At 38.2% G+C, this 26655-nt stretch overlaps 3 protein-coding genes across 5 annotated transcripts; 2 read left to right on the forward strand and 1 right to left on the reverse strand.

The window, feature by feature from the left end:
• Positions 1 to 3635: 3635 nt before the first annotated feature.
• Positions 3636 to 4703, forward strand: LOC114254201 (zinc finger BED domain-containing protein 1-like). Its single transcript, XM_028189835.2, has one exon. It carries the CDS (start codon positions 3672 to 3674, stop codon positions 4581 to 4583), a length of 912 nt encoding a protein of 303 aa, XP_028045636.1. The 5' UTR covers positions 3636 to 3671; the 3' UTR covers positions 4584 to 4703.
• A 9227-nt stretch (positions 4704 to 13930) lies between these two features.
• On the forward strand, positions 13931 to 20536 carry LOC105828907. 3 transcript variants are annotated; one of them, XM_012667473.3, is made up of 2 exons: positions 13931 to 19024; positions 19091 to 20536. In XM_012667473.3, the coding sequence occupies exons 1-2, from the start codon at positions 18044 to 18046 to the stop codon at positions 20213 to 20215; spliced, it is 2106 nt and encodes a 701-aa protein (XP_012522927.2). In that variant the 5' UTR covers positions 13931 to 18043; the 3' UTR covers positions 20216 to 20536. The 3 variants fall into 3 exon arrangements, with proteins under 3 accessions (XP_012522927.2, XP_036144126.1, XP_036144125.1); XM_036288233.1 differs by having other exon boundaries at positions 13933 to 19024; positions 19096 to 19189; XM_036288232.1 differs by having other exon boundaries at positions 18935 to 19024; positions 19096 to 20536.
• Positions 20537 to 24165: 3629 nt separating this feature from the next.
• On the reverse strand, positions 24166 to 26095 carry LOC118644145 (putative nuclease HARBI1). Its single transcript, XM_036288234.1, has 3 exons — positions 25159 to 26095; positions 24793 to 25060; positions 24166 to 24719 (listed from the first exon to the last, which is right to left on the reverse strand). The coding sequence occupies exons 1-3, from the start codon at positions 25296 to 25298 to the stop codon at positions 24480 to 24482; spliced, it is 648 nt and encodes a 215-aa protein (XP_036144127.1). The 5' UTR covers positions 25299 to 26095; the 3' UTR covers positions 24166 to 24479.
• Between the last annotated feature and the right edge of the window lie 560 nt (positions 26096 to 26655).

Raw genomic sequence — 26655 nt, forward strand, 5'->3', positions numbered from 1 at the left:
TGTACTATGCATTTGAACAGCTTAGACAGTTCCGGTAAGATGGCGATGGAGCGCGTATCGGAGAGTGATGTCAACTTGAAAAACTTGGAGAGAGGGATGATTCGCGCAGTCTTCCACATAATAAGAAAATAGTCAGAGGTAAGAGAGACGTTAAATAAATCGCAAAGTGGCTGCAGTAGAGCAGACTGAGCGAGACGCAATATGCAAAAAGAAATGCCATCACAACCCACCGACGAGGAAGAGTGCTTCAAAGTATGATAAATGGTAGGTATTTGTATTGATGAAAACGCGAATTCAGAACGACTTTCATTGGGCATGATATCCATAGTGATATCCGACAAGAAACATGGCGTAAGCGGTGGAGCAACAGAAGCGATTCGAGCAAAATGCTTATTAAGAGCATTTGTAGTAAAGACGTCCGTTGACAAAGGGCGCTTGTCATCACAAACACCCAGCTTCCGCAGGTTAGACCATAGGGCCGCGGCATCCGCAGAATCGGATAAAAGTTGTTGTAAATACGAGTTTTTACAAGTATCGAGAGTGTTGTTGATTTCACTGCGAGATTTGTAACGCTGAAATAATACTGGAGAATTAGTTGCCTTCGCGGCTCTATACAAATTGTCTCTAAGACGCATAAGTTTGCGTAAGTCAAGATTAATCCATGGCTTGCGTCTACTGGAGACTCTAATCGCTCTGGCAGGCGCAACGAAAGCTGACATAATGGAGTTAGAAAGTGAGTCAACAAAGTAGTCAATAGAAGCGAGCGAGGCATGATCCGCATCCATTGACGGTAAATCATGTAAACGAGCGATAAGCAAGCTGTTAATGGTCGATAGCGTTAGCAACCTCCGATCCCGTTGAACGATAGTTCGAGAAGAGTTTGATAAAATCAAACTTAAATTCAATGGAGATTAAATCGTGACCAGCAATAAATGGGTAGGAAGATTTGTGAAAGCCCAAGAGTGAGGAAGGACTACTGATAATAAATATATCAAGTAGCGTATGCGAAAAAGATTGAACAGAAATAGCGTGATGGGTAGGGCCAAATGGAACCAGAAAGAGAGAAAGATTATCTAGAGAAGAACGTAGTAATTCAAACATAAAGGTAACAGAAAGTAAATTGATATTGAAGTCTCTAGTAATTACAATATTAGTATAGTGGTCAATGAAGTTAGACAGAGTGTCGAAAAAGAGGGACGGAAGGACGGCAGTAAACTACAGCAAACAACATTATTGTGTTACAGGAAGTGATTCTAAAAATGATAAACTCGGGAGTATTATCAAAGTGTGGATCAGATGACGCAAGAATAGAAACAGAAAGGGCGTCACGAATGTAAATACCAACGCCACCTCCCTCTTTTCCAACTCTGTCTAATCTGAAGAAATTGTAACCTTCAATGCTGACAGTGACCGAAGAATCAAGAAGCATTAAAAAGGTTTCGATTACAGCTAAAATGTCATAACGATTACTAAACAAAAGTCGTTCTATTAAAGTGAAGTGAGTTTTTAACTTATTAACGTTGGATTGCGCTATAAGGAAAGGCTGGGAGGAAAAATTCTTGATACAGGATGCAGATGAAGCTTTAAGTCACTGAGGAATAGTCGGTAACAAAGATAAGGATGAGTTATCCTTGATAAGTAGAGGCCGTGATTGCCGTGATTTTCTAACGTAGACATTAAGTTTACAAACATAAAGGCGTAAATAATTGTGCTTTATAGCAAATTTGCAGGTCTTAACCCACAATTCGTGTACCACTTTTGGCCATAGCGGCCGCAGGTAGAGAGAGCTATTAGCGGAGCTGCCAAGCACGTCTCATAAGTTTAGCGCAGCGAGTTTCGAATTGAAATTTTCGATTCGAAACTCGCTGCGCTAAACTTACGAGACGTGCTTGGCAGCTCCGCTAATAGCTCTCTCTACCTGCGGCCGCAAACTCCTACGCTAGCGCCTCATCGAAACTTTCGATGAGGCACTAGCGTATCACGAGCTATTAGTGAAACCAGCTTTAAAACAATAGCTCGAGTAGGGCTAGAGGAGGACGTTGAGGCGTTGAGAAGTTGCTGGTATCCATGGTCTTGTGTTCACTATAAAAGGAATGATCGATAATGGATTCATGGCAGTCAGGACCTTGTGAACAATATTAAGGTCACCGCCTGAGCAATCCGAAGGAATACCAGACAACAGAACTTTGCAGGAGTCGGAGAGAGACGGGTCAGCAGGCAGTCTCGAAGGAGAACTCGAAAATACTTGCGCTTCAATGTTCTCAATTCGTTTCTCTACTCCAGAAAAATGACCTATTTTTGACTCAGCGGCCGCAAGTCTTGCGTCAAATTGTATAAATTTACTTTCCAGAGATGAAAAATTATCAACGAGATTAGCCAGTATAGCGCTATTGCGCTCAATGCTGGCAGCAATATCACCCACCGTAGCGGTATCTGGATTTGCGTTGGGTCCCCCCTGTGTGCTGTCGGCACTGGCGTTAGATGGTAGGCGAGCAGACTTGCTCAGCTGGTGGGAGGAAGGAACGCGGCTCATATTAGCAGTTAGGCGACAGGGTGGGGTACTGACAGCGTCGAATTCCGTGGTGGGGATTTCGGAAGGAAGAGAGAATGATAGGAAATATAGGTGACAGAGAGTAATATGAATCCGCAGGTGAGAGAAGAGAAGATAGAAAGGCGTTTAGGAAGCAGTGGAATGGACAGCAGAGGCTCGAAGGACTCACCGAAGCAGACGATGCACGTAGAGAAACAGTATCAGCGACAGCAGAAGATGCAGCAGATAGAGAGATCGCAGGCGTTGCACAGCAGACCAGAGAAGCATGCGGTGGTATAAGCGAAAAACAGCGCACGTGCAAGAGCCGGGTACATTTAGTGCACTGCAGTATTGGGCCTCCCTTCTGAGCAAGGCGCTTGTTGCTAACAGCGCAGGTTCCGCAGGATTTCTCCCATCGGCTGACAGCAGAGATGTAAACACCAACGATGTTGGTAATGATAGAAGCGCCAAGTAGTTTCACTTAGAAGGCGTAGATGGCATGAGTAGGTAAATACTCCAAGCTCGTAATCCACCACACGGTTAACCTCAAAGCGCCAGGTGTAAGGAAAAATCAGAAAAACACAAACACACAGCAAAATCAGCATGCAACTAATATGCAGCAACAGCATGTGCACTTGAAAGAATATGTACCGCTGAAACAAAGACGCCCGAAGGCACAGATGCGGCAGTATCGAGCACAATAGTACAGAGCACAAGAAGCAGCGTGAGAATAGTACTTATGTGCGCGCAAGAGAGAGAGAGAGAGAGAGAGAGAGAGAGAAGCGCGCTCCGTAATCAAAACAAATATATGATTGTTACAGTCTTCACGTCGTTAAATTTAAATCATATTGCCTACAATATTTTTTCAGTGAAATAAAAAAATTGGATTTTGAAATTAGAGCCTTTGGGACTCTGAAGAATTACAAAAATTTAAGCTTTATTGGATTTATCCACAAAAATTCGTAATACTTTTCTTTTTAGAGGGAAGTACAAAAGCAGGAGAAATTACTAATGCCATTCTTTTTATGATTGCCAAAGATAATGTCTTTTCAAACGATAAATAATGAAGGATTCAGGAATCTGTTAAAAACTATTGTGCCTCTTTATTCTATATCTGGAAGAAAATCGATTACAAAAAAAAATGGAAGAAAAATATGAGTATCTAAAAGTATGTAAAATACAAAAATTGGAAAAAATAGATTATTTCTCAGTGACAGCGCATATCTGGACCGACGTACTCAACACCATCAGCTATTTAGGAATAACTGTTTACTATGAATTTGAAGATGAATTACAAACTACCACAATTAGTGTTACGGAAATAACAGAGCGACACACCTCTGAAGTTATAAGAAAATGGATAAAAACAATTTTACAAAACTGGCACATTGATGATGAAAAAATAATTGTTGTCGTAACTGATAACGGAGCGAATATTAAAAAAGCATTTAGAGATACCTTTGGATCTACCAGACATATTTCATGTTTTGCACATTCAATAAATTTAGTCGCTGATGATACAATTAATTTTCAAAATGCAATATCATTGTGCACAAAGATTAAAAATATTGTCACCTATTTTAAACAATCTACTATTATTACTGATGCGTTACGAAAGCTCACCCACCTTAAATTAATCCAAAGTATTGACACACAATGGAATTCAACCTTTGGGATGTTACAACGATTTACTTCACTCTCAAAAGAAATTGGATCCATTTTATTAAGTTTTCCAGATTCATATGAAATGTTGACTGCAACCGAACTCCAATTAGCAAACGAAGTTATAGAAGTATTACAACCACTTGAACAGCTTACAAGGGAAATATGTGGGGAACAACTTGTCACGGCTAGCAAAATCATTCCATTGATCAATTGCTTAAAAAATAAAAACGAAAAACTTCGTGAGAGTCTAAAAACGCCAACTGCACTTTCTTTAGTTGATTGTCTTCAAAACTCTATTTCGGTGCGATTTGGGTACATAGAAGAAAATTCCATTATGGCAACTTTAACGATTCTAAATCCTAGGTTCAAGAAATTACATTTTAATTAATCTTTGTCATGTTCGTATGCAATCGGTCGTATTGCTAGATAAATGAGAAAATTAGATCGGACAAATATGTTTAAACAATCTGATGTTTCAGTTGCTGAAATAACAAACATGGAAATATCAGACAAAACTGATGATCTATAGTCCTTTCACGATGATCTTCTCAAAAATAAAAATATAAATACTATCCAATGGCGCCAAGATGAAATTCCAACAGACCTAAGGTATTACTTAAATCAACCAATGATATATCGCAGAGAAAATCCAATAACTTATTGAACAAACTTCGCCTCAATATATCCGATTCTCAGCGTTATTGCTAAAAAATACTTAGCATCAGTTGGAACGTCAGTGCCTTCTGAGAGGTTATTTTCAAGGGCTGCCAATATTTTAACAGATTCCAGGAATCGACTTTCGTCCGATCATTTACAAAAATTATTATTTTGAAATTCCTTATCCATTAAAGATTGGCAATTAAAAGACGAGTAAGTATAATTTTGTACAAAACAGTTAAGCCCCTGGTCCCATGAAGAGAATTGAAATGCGGAAGCGAAACAAGCAGATCACGGAATTGTTTAGATATAATTTTTTGAAGGGTTTTGTAGTAACAATCTCGTGATTAGTTATAGGTTCGTTCTGTTTTCTTCTAATCCGCTCCATGGAATCAAGTCCTATAAGAGAAACATGGTGTTCTTTAAAAATATATTTTATTATTAATATAAATATATTTTTATTAATATAATACTATAATATAATACTTTATTACCGATAATTATTATTGATAATTATTATTTATATATATTATAGATATATATATATATATATATATATTCATGTAAATTTAATACTTTGCTATTAATATAAATTTTTTCAAAAATTTAAAGCTTAATTTAATTACTTATTTCATTTATTAAAGTTTTAAAAATTAAGGAACTAATTAAAATTTACTAATTTAGATGTTTTGATTATATAGAAATAATTTTTTACGATTTTTTAGATCGATTCTTGCAAAATCAATTCTTTAATTCCAATTTTTCAAGAGAATCGATTCAAAAATCGATTCTTCTAAGAGAATCGAACATTCCTTACCGCGCACGCACCGTCGTTGACCAACGTATACTTAGCAGACAGATAAAACATTATTAAAAGTTATCTTATCCAATCATTTGGAAATTATTTAGAAACATTTGGAAAAAATTTTTTAGAATTTGGAAAACCATACAATAATCAGAATTAATTAAAATCAATTAAGCGTATAGTTAGCAGAAAATGTTTAAAAATGTCTTTTCTTTAGTCCGATCGTTTGGAAATCATTTGAAAACATTTGAAAACATTTGGAAAAAACTTTTTAGAATTTGAAAAACCATAGAATAATCAAAATTAATTAAAATCAATTAACCTTATAGTTAGCAGAAAATGTCTAAAAATTTTTTTCTTTAATCCAATCGCTCCAAAATCATTTGGAAAAAATATCGGTATAATTTTCATTATTTGAAAAACAACTCTATTTTAATGAAAATTAATTAAAAGTCAATATTTAGTTTGTCTGCACTAAAGTCTGCACTATAGTGCAATAAAGTGTACTTTTCTTTACTACAATCCATTTTGAAGTAAAATTTGATCATTCTAATCGTTTCCAAACGATTCCAAATGGTTAGGGCTCCCGCACAGACTTTTGCATAACGCATAACATAAATGCATAAAAAATTCGGGTTAACGTCATTTTCAACCGGTTTCTGAGTTAACACCCTTTTCAAACGGTTTCTGAAGTAACGCCCTTTTATTCGGAAGCGACGATATAAAACATTGTTTAGGTCCGCAAAAACGCACATACTTTTCCTCCCTTCTTGCTCAATTCCTTATTAACAATGTAATTTAACACATAGATCGCATCTGCCTTTCCTCTTCCTTTAACAAATCAAATTGAGTTTCTTGTAGTTTTTCCTCCACTGCCTTCATTAGCCTGTCGTTCAAGATACTAACATCTTGTAAGCCGTATTCAGTAACGTTACACCTCTGTAGTTCCTACTTCGCTCTTCTCTTTTTTTTTGAAGATCGGACTGATTATTCCTTTGTTCCAATCGCCTGGAAATTTTCCGTGTTTCCATACACCATTCAATAGTCTTCCCAGAACCTCTCCTGCTTCTCCTGGCATATATTTCTACGCTTCGTTCTCTATACCACCTTCTCCTAGGGCTTTCCCTATTTTCGTCCATTGCTTCTCTAATTCCTCCGTCGTTAGTTCTAATATTTCTTCCTCCATTTTCTCCTCTTCTTTCTGTTGCCAGATTATCCTTTTTTCCTTTCCTCCTAGTAGATCCATGAAGTATTTTGTCCAATTTCCTAGCTCTATTCTTTCGTCTATGCCTTCTTTCTTCTTCCTATATCTATTTATGTACTTTGATACTTCTTTCTCTATGCTGATGCCCTTTATTTTCTTCGCCTCCTCTTCCTCGTGTCTTTCCTTTTCTTCTTTGCGCCATTCTTTATAGAGTTTTTTTTCTGAATATAATTTTCTCGGTTGATCTTTCCTTTTTTCATTTTTTTCATCATTGCTCTTAAATATCTCTTCTCTCTCTTCCATTCTTTGCTGTGCCATTCTTTCTTCCCGAACTTCCATCTTCCTTTTTTCTTTTTAAGCTTAGTGATTGAACTCTTTACCTTTGTTTTTAGTTCCTGCCAAATATTCTAGTTTTCTCTTTGCTCACATATCCATCCTTCCCAGCGTTCTCTATAACTTTCTTCTTTCTTCGTTCCAGTCACTTACCTTTATTACTTCTGTCTAATCCGCTTCGATCCATGCTTCCGTTAAATCTAAAACGTCGAATTCCTCAAAGTATTCCTACGTATCTTCATTTAAGTGTATAAAGCCTGCTACGTTCTAAAAACATATTCGTAATCCTCTTCTCCTTTCCCCCTTCTCCTTGGCCTCTTCTCATTTCTTCCTTATTCTGTCTTCAATCTCCTTATTCTTCTAATATTCCTTATTCCATCTAAAAATTTGGTCTCCGATAACTAATTTCATGTATCCTACCTATACCTTTTGTCCTTTTTCGTTTTCCATGCTTGTTTCCTACTTCAGTTTTTTCTGAATTCCTCTCTCCTCTTTCGTTAAGGGGTTACACCAACCTAGACGGTCGAAAAACAGGCCTAACTTTGATATTTTATTCCTCCTAAACGGGTAGTGGGAATTAAATGAAATTCTGGGTGATTATTGACTTATGTTTCGACAATATAAAAAAAATTTTTTTATTAAACAATGGCGACGGAAAGCAGAAATATGGCCGCCGACACACATTGAGGTTTGGAAAAACGCATTTTGCGGTGACCACTGTCCCGTCTAAACGATCCATCTGAAACAAAAAAACAAAATGGTGTTTTTAAGTTAACAGTAATGGTTTGTCGGTGACGATCGCCGATTGTCGATTTTATCGTTTGTTACAAAATGGCGATGAGTTGAAGTTAAAATTTAAAAAAAAAACAAAAAATTTTTGTCTTTTTCATTTTTTAATTTTTAATGAAGACCGATTAAAAAAAAATAGATCGTCACCGACAAAAGAATATTTCTGAGAGTATTGTGTAAAAATTTGAAAACGATCCATCGATTAGTTTTTGAGATCTGGTGGTCACCGACTTTGAAAACCATGTCTTGAGAAAAACGCGTTTAAAGTTTCAAGTTTAGTTCTACTATTGTTAATAGCCGAATTTTGCACTTTACCTCTAGTCGACAATTCTGGGGCCATATGAGATTCCTTCCACATCAATAACAGCAGCGCTTTGTGAAGACTTTTGTTGACAGCGAGCAATCCTTTCTTCGCGCGTCGCCTTCTGTGCTAATACTTCGGCCACATCGATGCGCGCTCGGTCTTGATTTTCGCAATATGCAGCACAATTCTTTTATTATCATTAATAAATATGCGGCAGCATCTTCATTAAATGTGTATGCAGCAATATTGGCAGCAATTTGCACAACGTGTGCACCGCTGTGCTGCACTTTTGGCGCTATGCGCCAAATCAGATTGTTCAAACTTTCGTTAACGTTTTGCGTAAATCCACTGACGCATTTCTCCAGTAAATTATCACTAGAAAGTTGTTTTCAAATATTGGACGAATGGCTTTAATCACATCATCGTCCAGTGGCGATTTATGTTGATATTGCTCCAATTCGAGCACTCGAACGCTCGATCCCGTTTTACTCAACTCTCTATAATTCCGGCATTTTTTCAGATATCAACATAAAACTCAAGATATATTCTCGAAACTTGAAGCTTCAAGAAAATGTAATATAAAAAAATCCATATTTCTTGCCTCAACTCCTTTTCTTTGCTTATAACCTCTCTTTTCTTTTCCCAGCTTTCTAGGCTTGCGATTACTATGTCCTTGTTTTCTTTCATTTTATCCTGTAGGCCTTTTCTATTTCTACTTTTACTTTTAAATTTTCATTCATAAACTTACTTTCCTCCTCTTCTATTCTTTCGTTTCTCTACTTGCACGGTTTAAATGGACACGGTGCTTTTGGACACGATATCTTGCGCACTGTTCAAATGATCACGGTGCATTTGCACACTGCATTTGGACACAAAAGAAATTTTATTAAAAATTAACACCAGTTACATGCACACGTAAAATTTGGCTACCAGATATTTGCACACGAAAAAATGCCCACCGTTCACTTGGACATGTAAAAGTTGCACACCATTCATTTGCACACCGCTCACTTGCGCACCATTCACTTGCACATCGTTCACTTGCCCACCACTTATTTGCACACCGATCATTTGCACACGGAAAGATGCGCACTGATCATTTGCACACGGAAAGATGCACACTGATCATTTGCACACTGAAAGATGTGCACCAATCATTTGCACACCGTTTATTTGCACACCGTTCAGTTGCACACCGTTCAATTGCACACCGTTCAATTACACACCGTTCAAATGCAGACCGTTCAATCAAACGCATATTAAATATTTATACATTACAGCTGCATTTGCAATGTTGTACCGCAAAGTTGTACACCGCCAAGTTATACACCGTAAAGTTGTACACCGTAAAGTTGTACACCGTAAAATTGTACACCGTTCATTTAGGCACGTAAAAGTTGTACAGCACAAAGTTGTACACCGCAAAGTTGTACATCGCAAACTTGTACACCGCAAACTTGTACACCGCAAACTTGTACACTGCAAAGTTGTACACCACAAAGTTGTACATCGTGTATATTGGATTGGAAATCTGCAAACATATAAATTTTACTTTGTTTGCAATGTAGAACATGGATTAGCGACTTCGATGAGGTGGTGCGGGAGGGAGGCAGAAGGCCCCGTTGCACCCGCCGTGTGTGTGTGTGTGTTTGTGTGTGTTCAAACCATTCTCTACGCCACATGGGTTTGCGACTTTCCACGCAAAACTTTGTGGTGTGCAACTTTTACGTGTCTAATGAACGGTGTGCAATTTTACGGTGTACAACTTTACGGTGTATAACTTGGCGGTATACAACTTTGCGGTGTACAAATTTTACGTGCCCAATTGCATGGTGTACAATTTTATCGTGTTTAAATTGTAATTTGTCCATAATTTATTTTTCCTGTGTACAAAATTACTGTGTCTAAAATTTCTGTGTCGAAATGAACCGTGTCCATTTGAAACATGTACATTAATTTGTGTCCATTTGCACCGTGTCCATTTGCACTGTGTCCAAGTAAAGGCCACTCTAGCTTGGCCTTGCTATTCTGTTGGGTTTTACTTCTACTGCTCGGTAGTGCCATCTCTCCGTTCTTTCTCTCATTACAGTGCTCTTTCCTTTTCCGATGCTCCCGGCTCTCTCCTCTCATCTCTTAACTTTACTTCGTCTCCGCTTGCGTTATCTGTTCTCCTTTGTTCGCACTCTTGTTCTTGCGCAGTCTCTCTTCTTTTCCTCTTTCTGTTATCCTTGGCTTCCAATTCTCCTCTTCGTCTTTTGGTCTCTTCTATCATCTTATATAACTGCTAAAAAGCCGCAGTATTTTAAGATATAATTCACATACCGCCATATCCCAACCGGAAGTCTACTAGTATTATTATATATTAATACGATTTTATATTATACAATTTATATATGTATATACCTCACATGAATATTGATAAACAAGCCCGAGAAAATACAACAGTCGTCCCAGATTGACCCATAACTATTAATCTATTATTATTAATTGCACAAAAAGGGAATATTGTTGTTTGACATTTTTAACTTCAAAACAAAAATCTTGAAATAAGATTACATTAAATCTACTTTAATAATAACTTTAATAATAAAAATAAAAATTTATTTTAAGGTTGTAACGGATCTCTCATCCGCCGGCATCACCGACCGCACATGGCCCGGTCGAACACCCACCGGGCCGCGATACGGGCACCGGCCCGTCATAAAATTTCCATAACGTTGAGACAAAAATCGCGTCTCAACGACCCGCGCGCTTCCCCCGGTGCTCTCCCAACCGTCAAGGGATGGAGAGGATCGAATGCGGAGAAAGCTGAAGATCCACGAGGATTACCGACACTCCACCTAGACGGGTATAAAAGGCCGTCACAGTGGAGTACGAGACACTTCTCGATCGAAACGTATCCGACAACCTGTGTCTGTCCGAACGAAAGAGAAGCCTCCTGCGATCCGGTAATTAGCGTGAAGTGTTCTTCGCCTCAGCCAAGCATTCTTGGCACCGCTCGCTTCCAACTTCCTACTCTGAATCCATAAGCTGAGAGTAGAGCCTTCTCTGCCTTTACCGAGAGTTCTTGGCCACGAAATCTCTTCACTTCTAATTACACGGCTCGGCATGTAGAGATAGAACGTTCTCCGTCTCTCTCCCGAATGTTCTCGGGACCGTCGCTATTTCCTCGAAAAACCTCCGAAACGGAGACATGGCTATGCACAAAACAACTTCACTTCGCGCCTCATACCGCACGTCACCGAACCCGAACACAGAGCAATTACCGTCTACCGCGCCGCGCTCTCACCGCGCCACGGAACTCGAGCGTCTTGCCGTGGGGCATCACCCGCCGCAACGCCGTACGCCCCGCGACTGCCACCGAACGCCGCACACGACTTACCGAACAGCTGATCGACACGAAGACACGCGTTTTTTTGTAAATAGTTCTATACATATGTAAATTTGTAAAAAGAAATACGTTAAATATATGGTAATTGTCTAGTTTAGCGTCATCTCTAAAATCGAAGAGTTTAGCTTCATTCGATGCGGTTTTGCACGAAATGAAAGAATCTGGCAGAAAAAACGTCGCTCTGCCCCGCGAAGCGAGATATTAACGATTAAAATTGACTACTGTTCAGGTTAAAAAATCTGTCATACCGACGAAACGTGACACTACGTACGCATGCTCTGTGGTAATATAATTATTATAAGCAATATTATTAAATGTTTGTTACTACTTTTGTTACTGTTCATATTCCAAAATATCTCGCAAATCTATGTGGTGCAGAGAATGCTTTGCGCATGCGCACGCACGCACGCACGCACGCACGGAGGGGGTGCAAAGGGTGCCGAAGGCCCTCTTCCCGCACCCCGTCCAAGTGGCTAACTCATGTACATCTCGTTTTGCGTAGAAAGTCGCAAACCTATGTGAACTTTACTTTGTTTGCAATGTATATGGGTTAGCGACTTGGACTACATGGGTTTGCGACTTTCCACGCAAAACGAGATGCACATGGGTTAACGATTTGGACGGGTGCGGAAAAAGGGCCAAAGGACTCTTTGCACCTCTCCATCCCCTGTGTGCGTGCGTGCGTGCGTGCGTGTGTGTGTGTGTGTGTGTGTGTGTGTGGGGGGGGGGGCACATATAAAAAGAACACACGGAACATGGGTGATATATAATATGATGAACTCAGAAGAATACTGTAATGAAGAATATACATATAATAAGGTAAAATAGAGCAATATAGATATTAAATTCACAGTAATAAACACACACACACACACGCACGCACACATGTACGCACGCACGCACACACATACACACAAAATATTGAAATTATGATATAAATATAAAATATTATTTTATTATAACCAAAAAACAAGTAATGTAGATTTTATCACATATACACACACATACATATACTTTTTTAATTATCACAAAAAATTAATAAAATTTTTTAATAATAAAGTTATTAACAAAGTTAAAATGACACTTATGTATAATTTAAGAGTTGTTACTTAAATACTATATACCAAACATTATAAATAAATCGTTTAAAAAACGACTATAATTACATATGCATTTGTGTAAGGATATTACTACGAAATATATAGTTACGCGACCTTAAAAAAATTACTGTTTGGATCTTTAGATGACAAAAAATAACAATCATTTATCCAACGAGTAGTGGGAACATTGCAAGACCCAACTAGCAAAATGATGCAAACTTTGCACAAAGTTTGCCGCAAACTCGAGCAAACCTTTGCAGTAAAATTGCGACAAGATGTGTTCGCATTAAGCTTAACTTTTGCTGGCAAGGCTTGTTGTAAATAATATGACGCATATTTTATGCAAATAACAGGGTAAAATTTGCTAGTAAAGCATAACAACAAATTTGCAGCAAGAACAAGGCAAACCTTGCTGTACACAATATAATAGCAAATTTGTGGAAAAAACAAGGCAAACCTTACTATGCACAATATGATAGCAAATTTGTGGCAAGAACAGGACAAATCTTGTCGAAATTAAGATCAACAAAAATGAAATATTGGACTGATTAGTCCAATATCATATGTGAATGGTGCAATCATACTTGGTTCTTTGTTCTCGACGAGCTCCTTTTATTAATCCAGTAGGTAAATCTTTTTCACGAGAAATGCGCCATCTCGAGATAGATAGTAAAGTCACCCAGAAATAAAGTTTAAAATCCGATAATGCAACTCTGTTATTTACATAAAATGTACGTCATACTATTTGCTGGCAACAGGCTTTGCCAGCAAAAACTAAGCTGTTTACGAACACACCTTGTCGCAATTTTGTTGCAAAAGTGTGCTCGGCAAGTTTTATTTTGTTCTTGCTACTAATTTGCCGTTATTCCGTGCTTAACAAGATTTCCTGTTTCTGCCATAAATTTATTTTCATGTCGTGTAGCAAGGTTTGCTCTGTTATTTGCTTAAATTTTGTATTTTTTCGGAGCAAATCTTGTAATTTCTCTACGTAATATTTACAAGTATTTCTCTGTTATTTGCAGCCTCGTGTGATGAAAACTTTTGCCGTAAATTTGCTCGAAACTTTTAGGAGACAAAACAACAGACAATTACTTGTCATAAAATTGTTGTCAAAATTAAAACAATCCTTGCTGTAAAGTTTTCACGATATGTGATTTTAACAGGCCTGGCTAGCTGGGAGAATAGTCTAAATGTAATAAAAAATCACAAAATTATGATTCTAGGCAGAATTGTGAGCACATTCTATGTGTAAAAATTGCGGACTACTTTAGCACTGCCCAGGATGCACTACGTGGAGGTACAATCCGCCTGGCATCCGGTGGCAGAGATCAAGACCTCACAGTACGTCACTTCTGTAGTATTTAGTGAAGTGACTCTTAACCTTTTCTGCCGTGACGTGTTAATTTAAATAGTACTTTTCTGGCTCGTAAAAAAACTGGATGTGTATTGTCCTTGAATGTTAAACGTGCTAGAATTTTTTTTATCTTTGTAGAACTTGCATCTAACTCTTGCTCATATTTTTGTACAAACGCATTTATTTTAAAATACTTGTATTTAATGTATTTAGCGTATCTTATAATTAAACTTTTAACTGTCTGATCCATTCGCAACCCATCAAAGATTCTCTATCTGAATCCGTAATGTACTGTCACGCATGTTCACTTTCCGCCGCGCGGAACCGCGACGCGGAGCAAAAATGATGCGAAAGGAAAGGAAGGATGGACGTTCCTTTAAACGCCTCTCAATTATCATCGAGCGATCCGCAGGAATTATCACCAAACGTTGGGCGCCAGACGCGCGCTTTCGTCGCGTCAACTCACCAAACGATCACGCGAAAGTACTCCAAGGTTCCGTTTCACGTAACGACGGTATGCCGCAGGCGAACGAGCGTTCACGCCAGATGAAGAAAGAGTTAACTTACATTCCTTTTATAGAGCAAATTAACAGCATGTTTATCGGATCGTAGCGCAAAAGAAAGAAAATAACAAAAAGAATTAATAATATAAAAGCAAAGAAATGTAGCGGAAATGTCGCTTGACGCGCAAATTACAGAGCTTAAAAAGGAGTAACGGAAAATATTCAAAACCAGAAAATAACTCGAATTTAACAGAATTAATCAAAAGGGGCGAAAGAAACAGCAAGAATAGAAGAAGGCGTAAAACTAAGGGTAACGATAAGACACGAGATTACAAATAACGCTAGGATGTAAAATTAACGCAACAACGCAACGCGGAATTAACAATAAGATTACGACGCGATATCAACGGAACGGGATTAATAGAGATAACAATGACGCAAAATATTGGAGGAGCCGAAGCCTCACGCACAATTCCTTGAACCGCGGCGCGAATGCGTGATGCACGCGCTACGATCCGACAAACACGCACCTCGTGCGTGCAACGAGATGGCGGCCGTGCTACTGGCCTTCTTTCACGAACGGGTGCTCTTTCCGTTATTACCGGGGGCCACGATCCTCGGCGAGCGCGTTCCACGCACGTAACGCTTTGATACGCGAACTCTAGTCTTCGCGAGCTCTCGGCGGCCCGCTGCGCTTGGGAGTCGATCACTCGTTCGAACACTAATTAGTACGTCCACGTATACTGCACTACACCAAAGAGCTCGACCCCAGAACGCGAGCGCGATCCGTCGACTCGCGAGTGACTTTACAATCTCACAAACATGTCACGGGTAACCTCAATGGCTTCCAGATCCCTCCGGGTCCCTGGCAAGGCTCTCGCTCGACACGGGACGTTCGTCCTTCTCTCGCCATGACAAATTTCCGAGGACGGTCGGGTTACCGAAATGTTAGTTATAACGGCTGGTGTAGAAGAGAGCGATCGAGACGCGAGGTGCTCGATCGCACATCGATGGTGCTCCCCGCGAGAAGGGTGCGCTACTTGGCTGTGCGTGGCGTCAGCCAATGAGCGTTACGCGTTACGCGCTTTGCGACAGCTCGCTATCAACGTACGCGACTCAATTTCGCAAGGCGTCCTTTGACTGCGGGGCCCTTGATCCTCCTCCCTTGCTGGCGGCTTCCGTCATTGTACGAGTAATTCCGACATTTTTTTGTAATTTCTGAATAACAAAATACTTACTTGCGCCAAGACTCTGGGACCCAGTTTACCTCGAATACTCTCTCTCAATATTTTAGTCAAGTCCGTGCGATCCCATCCTCGTCGCCAATTTATTGTGTCCGCGGAATTTTTAAGGAAGGAAAGATCTCTCGTGCGACGGTAAGATTTATCCATAAGAAAAAAGATCTGATCTGTTTGACAATACATTAATCGCTTAGAGAATATCTCGTAACAGAAAAAGAGTCCACGCTACGTACAATTCACCATGTGTTCAGTTCGATAGTCGAAACGAGAGAAAGCGAGCTTTTGTGTCCGCCTGTTCCGATTCTTCGTCGGCTTTCCTGCTCCGCCTATGCTCCGTTTTCGCCAATGACGCGCGCCTATTTCGCATTCAAACGCTCGCATATAACAATAAGCTGTGGTGTGGCGTTTTTCTCCCGTCATAAGGGCCTGGCCGGGAAGAGTCATTTAGGGCCACGCCGTACCTTGAGGGGAGGCGGCGGCCTTTCTCTTTTTGGCTAATTTAATTTATAAGTTAATACCGAGCGGATGGAGTGGTGTGCCAAGACGACCAATTATAAATTGAGGAGCAGCCGTCGAGGGACTGTCAATGGAGAGCCGAGACGACCGGAGGCGGCGGGGCCTCGGACAGCCGAAGGACCATAAATCAGGTCAAGTATCCAGGGTGTAAATACACAAGGAAATTCGTGAGGCAATCATTGCCGCTATGTCTTGTTTTAGAAGGAAAAAAGGAGCCAAACAACCAGATGCCGCCAGAGACGACGCCGGGGAAATAGCGTGCGCTCTTACTCCCGTCAGTCAGGGTGGAAGAAACCCCAGCAAGAGCAGTCGTCACGGCTTCGAGGAGTCGGCCGGACGGGGCCTGATCACTTCCGAGCCGATCCGGCAGAAGCCAGAACCACAAAGGAGGCCATCGAGGCATGCGAGCCGCAGCCTTCAAGTCGCGCAGTGTCACGACCAGAAGCGCCCTCGGACGCTGAGATCCTGTGGGGATCTGTGGGGATTAATATTCCTTAATATGCAGCGTTGCCAACCGTACGATAATTATCGTACGGGTACGATAATTTTACTACTTGTACGATGTACGATACTGAACTACTATCGTACGCTAAAAACACGATAATTTAGGGTATTAGTATTTATTTTAAATTTTTCCAATAAAAATTGCTTCAGTTGGAAATAAGTCTGTTCTTTTCAGCTGACTTCTTGCACTATTAATCTTTTTTTTTCTCCAAGTTAAAACGTGAAAGAGGAAAGATAAATGGTACAAAAAGTTAAAAAGAACAGACTTTATGTGTATTCTTTCCATTTATTTCGGATGAAAACAGATGATGAAACTGCATCTACATACTGATTATCTATGGCGCGCTGCCAGCGCTGCAAATGTGTAGTACACGTAAGGTGAACTATAGATGTCAGCGCGCTGGCAGCAATTTTGAAATACAGCCTCCGTCGTTTTTTGTTTATATCAGTTGATGTTTTGGCTATATGGCACTTCGTTAGAAGACTGGTGTCTCTATTTGAAGAAGTCAATTAATATTTTGTGATACTGTGATCTGTATGAGTGGGTCGGAAAGCCATAAGAGGACTAGTAAGTTGATGTTTCGAGGTTCTAACATTATAATCTCATCAATTTTGTAATAATTCTAACTTTTATCTGTAAAGCTCGTATCAGACTAGAGATCGAGATTGAGATTGAATTGAAATTTAATCAAAGCAAAGTTAATTAAACTTGAGATTGATTCTCATTTTTCTGATTGCTATGGTTAAGGGCCCCGCACAGACTTTTACACAACGCATAACATAAATGCTTAAGAAATTCGATTGGTTGAATTTCTTATGCATTTTGCTTATGGACCAATCAATTTGCTTATGTATATACGTTATGCAAAAGTGTGTGCAGGGCCCTTTAAACTCGATCTCTAGTCTGATACCGGCTTTATAGCTTCTGCAGACCAGCGCGATATCCTAAGCGTACACAAATAAGCGAAAAGGCGGTTGCTCATTAGACATTGCGCTGGTCTGCCAGAGTCATTAGATGTCTACAAATGATACAAATATATTTCAAATATATAAATAAAAAATATATTATACAAATTTTGTATTTACAGGTACAATCTTACATACGGACGAAATAAAATATCTATTGATATTTATATGAAACTCAAATATGGCTGAATCACTTGATTATTTTAATAACACTTCTGATTCTGATGCTGAAAATGCTTGTCCAAAAAAGAAAATTAAAATTAATAAACCAGGCAAAGCAAAACGCCGATCCCAAAAATTTCGAAAAGAATGGTTGTGTAACAATGAATTTAAATTTTGGTTACGTCCCGTCAAGAACAATGCATATAAGTCTTATTGTACATTGTGCAACATTGAATTTACTGCAGAATTAACTGTAATAAAAAATCATAAGGAAAGTGTTAAACACAAAGCAAAAGTAAAGGACAAAGACAACACCAAAAAGGATATTGTGAACAATTTTTTTCAGATAGATAGTCCTTTGGAATTGCAAACGAAAGAAGCAGAAATTAAAATTTGTGCCTTCCTTTCAGCTTATAATATTTCTTTTCTATCAATAGAACATTTGACAGAAATATTAAAAAACTCTTTTAAAGATTCAAAGATTGCTCAAAATATGAAATTAAAAAGGACAAAAGCTACTGCAATAGTTACAAATGTTATTGGAGAATATGAAAAAGACAATATAGTTGCATATTTGAAGTCAGTTAAGTTTAGTATATTAGTTGATGAGACAACTGATATCTCTACTAATAAAACGATGTGCATAATAGTAAGATATTATAATAGCAATGCAGAACGAATTGTAAGTTCCTTTTATGAACTATTAGAAGTTCATAAATTTTCGTCTGCATCTACAGCAAAAAAATTATTTGATATGGTTATTTCGGCATTTGAGAATCGAAATATTCCGCTAGATAATACAATAGGTTTTGGATCTGATGGTTGTAACACAATGATGGGTGAACACAATTCAGTTGCTAGTCGATTTAAAGAGCAATGTCCTGGAATAGTAATAATGAAATGTATATGTCATTCACTTCATTTATGTGCCAGCGAAGCATGCAAAAAACTACCTCATACTTGTGAAGATTTAGCCAGAAATATACATAACTTTTTTAAAGTAAAAACCTGAATTTTTTATTCTTTATACATTTAATTATTCACTAATTATAATTTTATTTTTCAGAATAGTTCTAAAAGGATGAGTGAATATCAAGAGTTTCAACAATTTTGCAATATTGAAATACACAAACTACTTCATCCATCTCAAACACGATGGTTATCCTTATTGGCAGTAGTAAATAGGATAATCGAACAATGGCCCGCATTAATTTTGTTTTTTAATGAAAAATGGTTGCAAGAAAAATTAATTTCAGCAGAACAAGTATTTAAAGCATTAAACAATCCCTTTATACAATTATATTATTATTTTTTACAATGGATATTGCCCAAAATTATATATATGAATGAACTCTTCCAAAGTGAAAAAGTTTTAGTAGCACATATGCATCAGAAAATGGTCGAAACTTATACCGATCTTTTATTATGTTTTATGAAACGAAATTATGTTCTTTCTAAACCCATTACGGAAATAGACCCTACAGATTCTTCAAAATTTCTTGAAAAACCTAACCTTTATTTGGGAATTAAAGTAATGAATGCTATTTCTAACAAGGAAATTCAAAATAGAAAAGATATGTTAGTTATTTTTTATGAGAACGTTTTGAATTTTATGAAAACCATTTGTATGGAAATTAAGAAAAGGTATAATTTTGACGATAAATATATGTCTATGTTAAAAATATTTACTCCAAAAGTGGCAATTTCAAATAATGCAAGAGATCAGTATCCTACTCTGTTACCTCTTTTAAATCACTTTTCTAGATTTACTGAAAAAGATAAGTTCCAAGAGATTGATGATGAATGGAGAAATTTACCTTTGTTACAGCTTTCAGATAATATCTTAGAAGTTGAAATAGATGTATTTTGGGTTCATATTTTGAAATTAAATGTGGCTAATTCTTTATCAAAATTTGTCTTAAATATTTTGAGTCTTCCGCATTCCAATGCTCAGTGTGAGAGAATATTTAGTAAAATTAATTTAATTAAAACAAAAACTAGAAACAAATTAAATATCTCCACAATAAATGGGACATTACTTGCTAGTCAAAATGTGAAAAAAAACACATTAGGTTCTTGCTCGTGCATAAATTTTACACCGTCAAAAAATATGTTAAGTAAATTTTCACAAAAAATGTATGATTTTAACCGTGATGATGACAATGAAGTCATTTTTGAAGACTGTACTTAAGCTAATTATAAGAATTTTCTTTAAGTCAAGTTCTATTAATGCAATAATTGATGTAATATATATGAGTTTTTTGTTTTAAAAAGTTTTAATACGTAATGCTGTTACGAATAAATATAAAATATATTTTTATATTTTGTAAAATATATTTACAATAAACATATATATATATAATTGTATTATATTATTTTTAGTTTTTTATTAGAATACAATTACTTTATTCCGCAGCAGAGCCTTCTTAACTATAATTTATGATTTGAAATTAATAAGTTCCTTGCATTTTGCATGTAATAATAAAATCTAATCAGACATATACATACACAATTATTAAAAAATAATAAACATATAAAATTTAAGTCGTATATAAAAAATTCTATAAAAATATTACAGTAGAAATATATTATAAACATTTAGTTATCATGAGAGATATATGTACGATAGTGTACGATAATTTTATCATGGTTGGTACGATATTTGAAGCATGATAGGTTGGCAACGCTGTTAATATGTTATGCGTGATCTGTATATACGTCGTCGCGGAAATCCCCACGAGCTTCCGAGGTAGAGAAAAGGTAGTCGTAGCGGTAATTAACTGCACTGGGAATTAACTTAACTGATTTATTAAAATATACATGACGCCGGTTACCTGGCGTGACTCGGTAACCAAATGTTAATGGCGGACTGTTCGGCGGAACACACACTGCCGGAAACGAACTCCTTACAGCGCCACGCTGGCGCGGGCGATACGTAAAGCTAGAGTAAAAACTCGCTAGTCGCCACAGACCAGCGACCACCAGCGACGTCCCCGACTATTGTAAGGCCACCACTTCGACCACGCGGTAAGGACGGAGAGACGGCACGGTCACTCCGCGATTCGCGAGATAGTAAAGAAGTTGGTAGACGCCATAAGAAAATATCGCGGCGAGAAATTTTCGTGAAACCGAGCATATCCGAGGCCCGTGTCGAACTCCGTCTCATAATCTAAGGCCCTTTTCCTGTAATTCTCGCCCTCGAGAGCCGCCGAGCCGCGTTGTAAATATAGATTTGCGGAACACCGGGACGACGTGAAGGAAGGAAGTGTACCGGGATTAAGAATACTGAGGGCTCCGAGTGGCGGGCATTGCGCCGAGACGAGATCTCGAGGAATCCGCCTCCCGGACGAGGATACCGAGTACTCGGGGACGATGGCGTTGTGCCGAGGCGTCGTAACCGCCTCACGAAGATTTGTGTAAAATCCGCTACGGGCAAAGCTATACCTCGTCGTATATGTTCGAGTTTTCGGTGTAATGTACGAAATCGCGTGTAGAATTGCGAGTAGAACGTGTGTGTGTCCCGAACGTCGACGAGAATCGCGTTAGTCGTTAGCGTAGTACCGAACTATGCTATCGATCGTACTGTCACCGTGTAGAGTGATTGTTAATCGTGTTATGAATTTGAAAATAACTGTTGTAGATACGTGGAACCTTAATCGCGTCGCCGAGACGTTGTAAGAATTCCCGTACAGCCAATCATGATTATACACCTTACTTGTTGTATATTTTATTAATATATGAATTATATTATTATCACATGAGTCGTTAGTGATTGTGGACCTCCTCTCCCACTTTCCGAGAAAGAACATCTTATTATAAGAACTCCGCCCCTCTACCATTTCGTATAGGAGCGGGCTATCGGGTAATTAGTCGTCGTGATTAACTAATTTGTGAATTTGGTAGGGCGCGACAAGTCGCGCCTGGCGCCCAGAGGTTTAGAGAAATAAAGTAATGTGAGTTAAAAACGCGATGAAGTTACGGACGAACCGAGAAAATATCGTCGCAAAGCTATATCAAATCTCCGCTTGATGCTACTTTACGCTGATTCAAATTCTACCTCTCTAACAGATCCCAACATGTGCGCGTGACCGATGATCTCTCCTCTCAAGCATCCTTGATTCCCTGGGCTCCGTTTTTGGTCCGCTTCTCTTCACCATTTTCATTGATGATATCCAGCATTACTTTTTCCATTACCATCATCTCCCATATGCAGATAATCTATATATCCACTTGCCCCTTTGTAACCTTGAAGCCGCTGTTAGTCGAATTAGGGAGGATACTGCCTTGTTAAAACAATAATCGGTTCGCAACGGTCTCGCCCTTAACGCTAATAAAATAGCTGCATTAACTTAAGCATCAACGACGTTCCAATTAATTTCGTCGATCAACCTTGGTGTTTGTATCTTTAGCAATCTCAGCTGGACCGAGCAGATCAGAGTCACATCAAATAAGGTCACTAGTGCTCTATACCGACTAAAATATCATCAAAATTGTTTCTCTTCACAATTGCGCACGCGGCTTGCAACCTCGTCGATTTTCTCGGTTTTTGATTATTGTTCAACCGTCTTCTCTGATTTGATTGGTCAACAGCGGCTCAGGCTGAGGTGGCAGATGAACACCAATGTCAGCTTTATTTTCAACTTGCGAAAGAATAAACACATTTCCCATGGCTATAACACTCCGAGATGGCTGACTGCCAATGACAGAAGTCTTTCTCACCCCAGTTGCATATTTTTTTCTATCCTCCGATCGGGCTACTCTCCCCATCTGGTGTGCAATTTTCATCGCTCCATCGCACCGCGTTCCATCTCCCGCGTTTCTTCACACGATCTTGCACTTCCATTTTACAGAACTGCTACCTACCAACAAACCTTCTGTTACTATGCCTCCATGCCTCCATGCCTCCTCTCCCTGGAATTCCCTTCCGGTATAATTACCGAATAATTCTGGACGTCCAATTCATTATCCTTTTTTTGTCAAGAGCTCTTCCGTCATCTGCAGGGGGGATAGCATATCAACCTGCCCTTATATTTACTCACTCATTTTTGCGCGTTCTCTCATCTTCGTAAATATTTCGATTTTTGTTCACGTCATCTTATTATCTCATTCAGGCTTGTTATTTTTCTTTAATTTTAATTTTTATTTTTATTTTTTTCCTCTTCTTTTATTTATTTATAAGTATTTGTACACTCCTTATTTTACTTGTTTTTTACACTGTTAAATTGTATTCTTAGTTTTGCTGTTCCCTGTTCTGTACTCTTATTTCGAACGTTCTTAGAACGTTCGAAATAAGAGTAGCTTACCCTAGAACTATAATAAATGCTTTGTCTCTCCCTTATCTTTCTCCCTCTCTTTCCTTCGTCCCCTCTTCTTCCCTCCTCACCTCTCTTTCTCGTATTGTGTCTTCATCGTAATTAAACCTTTAACGATCAAATGCACAAAATTTTTTCGTAAACTTTGACGGCGTAGACTTTGTATAAAACGGACAAATTTTTTATTAAATAGTACTTTTCTAAGAAGTTTCGAGTGTGCTCTTTCGAATGCCGCCGCGAAAAATTGAAAAAAATGTCAACAACATCGAGTTTCTGAGCTTTTTTTTTTTTTTCAAAAAAAGGCACGATTTTTTTCGAAAAATTTTTTTTAAGTGGATTTTCTTTATCGTAACAGATTTGGATTAGGATCGGAACTGCATAAAGCGTGCACTTTTTAGTTGTACTTGAAGACTATGCAACGCAAAAATTTTTTCTAACATGACGGATCAAATATGGCCGCTTAACCCATTAATTCCTAAGCGGACATTTTATAGTCGATTGGTTTTCGACTCAGAAAAGTGATGAGATCACATGAAAACTTAAAACAAAATATACTCTTTTACGTAAAAAGAGTTGCTCTTTCAGATTCCGGGGTCAAAATTTCAAAATTTTCTATTGGAAATTAAATATGGCGGCTCAAAGTTGATATAAATTTTTTCATCGACTATTGACTTTTTATAGTAGAAAACTTTGAAAAATTTTGTCCATGACTGTTGTAAACGATTGAAGTGACGGAGTTTGTCTCTTTAAAGTAATAAACTATGATTATTAATTGATTTTTTAAGTAGTTCAAGTAGTTCAAGATAGTGGATGCAGTATGGCGTTTAAATACATGGAAATTACATTTTATTATGATATAGCATTACATTCGGCGCTGCAAAGAATTCATAATTACAATTCGTTTGTTAATGCCTAAATTTTGTTTTCCATAAGCTGTATTGTTAGTAACATTTGCATTATTGGAAGATGATGGAATTGTAATAATAGGTAAGTCATCTTTTTGTAACGTGCAAATGTTGTGTATTACGCAACAAGCAATAATATATTCTGCCATCAAATCGACTCTTTCCATTGGCAAGCGATCTAATAAACTTCTCATTCGTCCTTTCAACAATCCGATGCATCTTTCGACTGCTGTCCTGGCTACCGAGTGGCAATAGTTATAGTTTTTTGTCTCTTCGTTAAATGACCGTTATCTCGAAAGGGAGTTAACAAATGTTCATGTAACCCATATGCATCTAGAATATGACTGTTGACTAGAAACTTTTCTGCATCATTTAAATAATCTGCTATTTCTGAATGACGAAAAACCCGTTGATCGTGAACAGAACCAGGATGTCCCGCATAACAATGTGTTATTAAGTTTTGGTGATCACATACCAACTGCAAATACATATACGTACAATTGTATCCCAACATTTATAATACAACTTGATTCAATATTATATTCACTTACCTGCAAGTGGATAGAATGATATCCTTTACGGTTGACATAATCTGCACTGTTCTCTTTTGGGGCATTAATCCGAATGCGAGTTCCATCAATAGCTCCGATAATTCTTGGAAACCCACTAGCTCTTTTAAAACCTTGCATTACAATAATAGCATCATCTCCACTGGGCCACTTAATAAACATTGAGGCTTTCAAGAACAAAACACGAGTGACTCTTCGTACTGCTCTAAGAGCTGTAGCTCTTCCGACATTAAACCGATCACAAATCGATCTATAATAAAGCACAAACATCTTTTGTAAAAAAAAAATAACAAATAAGACAAAAATAATAAATCTGTTAAATAGTATTAAAAATAAAATATCAATTACCTGTATGAGTCCATAGTCGCCATCTTCCAAAGTGCCATCAGTAATTGTTGATAAGGAGGGATTGTAAAGCAACCTTTAATTTTTCTATTTAAATTTTCACCAATAATTCCTAGAAGGTATTCAAATGTACCTTTTGACATTCTGCAAATAGACAAACTATGAGTTAAATTATTTTTTTATTCCAAAATATAAATATAATAAAAAATATAATAATGTATTTAATATGTAAAAAGTTACAGTAATGTTAAAAAAATTAAAAAAATTGGAAATTAAAAAGTGTTGATGTAATTACTAACCTAAAATGACTTTTAAACTCATGATCTGTGTAAAGACAAACAACATTAACATAATTTTGAATTCGCGGACGAAATTTTCGTTTTCTTCTCTGCAGACAAACTGCTTCCCACTCGTCGTCAGAACTTGAAGAACTAGATACATATTGTCTTCGACGCATTAACAACAACGCGGCTTGTTTTATATTAGCGGCCATATTTAAACATAACCCCTAATTACGCTTACAACGCTCAAATCCTGTTCCACTTAAACTTTCGTCCGCGACCACTCACGACGCTTGGCGAGCTAGTGGAACGGAAAATCTTGCGGTCGTGGTCGTGAGCGTTGTGAGCGTTAAGTGGAACGCACCCTCGCTTCCACCCGGTAAGCCCATGCGGCACTGTCCCGTTCCAGGAGAAAAGAGTGGAGTCTTGAAAGCGGGTAATGAGAGTAAGAAGGAATCAAAGAACGGTGATCAGCAGGATCAAAAAGCAAATCATGGATGGAGTTTAAGAAGATAGTGGACTGGATAAAGAATGAATTTTGCATAGCTGCAGTTTGGGAGGTAGAGTAGGTGAAAAGGCGAGGGGGAAGACGCTGTGAGGAGCGCACCACCGAAGAAGAAGTAACAAATTGATATAGCTGAGAGATATGCAAAGGACATCGTCGCAGCAACGCAGAGTACGCCTGGATTCCAACAAGATACTCCCGGCGAGAGGGAACGGACAACCAGCCGATGGCGAGACGATAAGGCATAATATGTGATCTACGAGAAAGACTGCCATAGACAAATCTGACGCAAGCATTTTGCGCCCGCTGAAGTTTTAATGTTAAGGTCTTATTAAGCATAGAGTACGCAGCACAAGCATAATCGAGGTATAGAAACACTAAGATTTCTACAAGTTTTTTCCGTAATTGGAAATTAAGAGAGTGCTTATACAAACGCAGTTTGCGCAGAGCAAAATGCATACGTTTGATAGATTGGTTGACCTGGGAGGTCCAGTCCAAGGTGGGAGTAATAATAACACCCAGGGCGCGCACTTCATAGCGAAAGAACTGATCTCCAATTGATACACGCCTCAGCGAAAGGAAGTCAAGACGAGCAACATACTGCTTGCTTCCCACAATCATCGCACCGGTTTTATTGGCAATCAGACTTAAGTCGTTGGTTGTGGCCCATCTAGAGATGGCGTCAGCATCTCTGCCGATAATATCTATTGCATC

The sequence above is a fragment of the Monomorium pharaonis genome, chromosome 6, assembly GCF_013373865.1.
Source record: "Monomorium pharaonis isolate MP-MQ-018 chromosome 6, ASM1337386v2, whole genome shotgun sequence".
Classification (NCBI taxonomy): domain Eukaryota; kingdom Metazoa; phylum Arthropoda; class Insecta; order Hymenoptera; family Formicidae; genus Monomorium; species Monomorium pharaonis.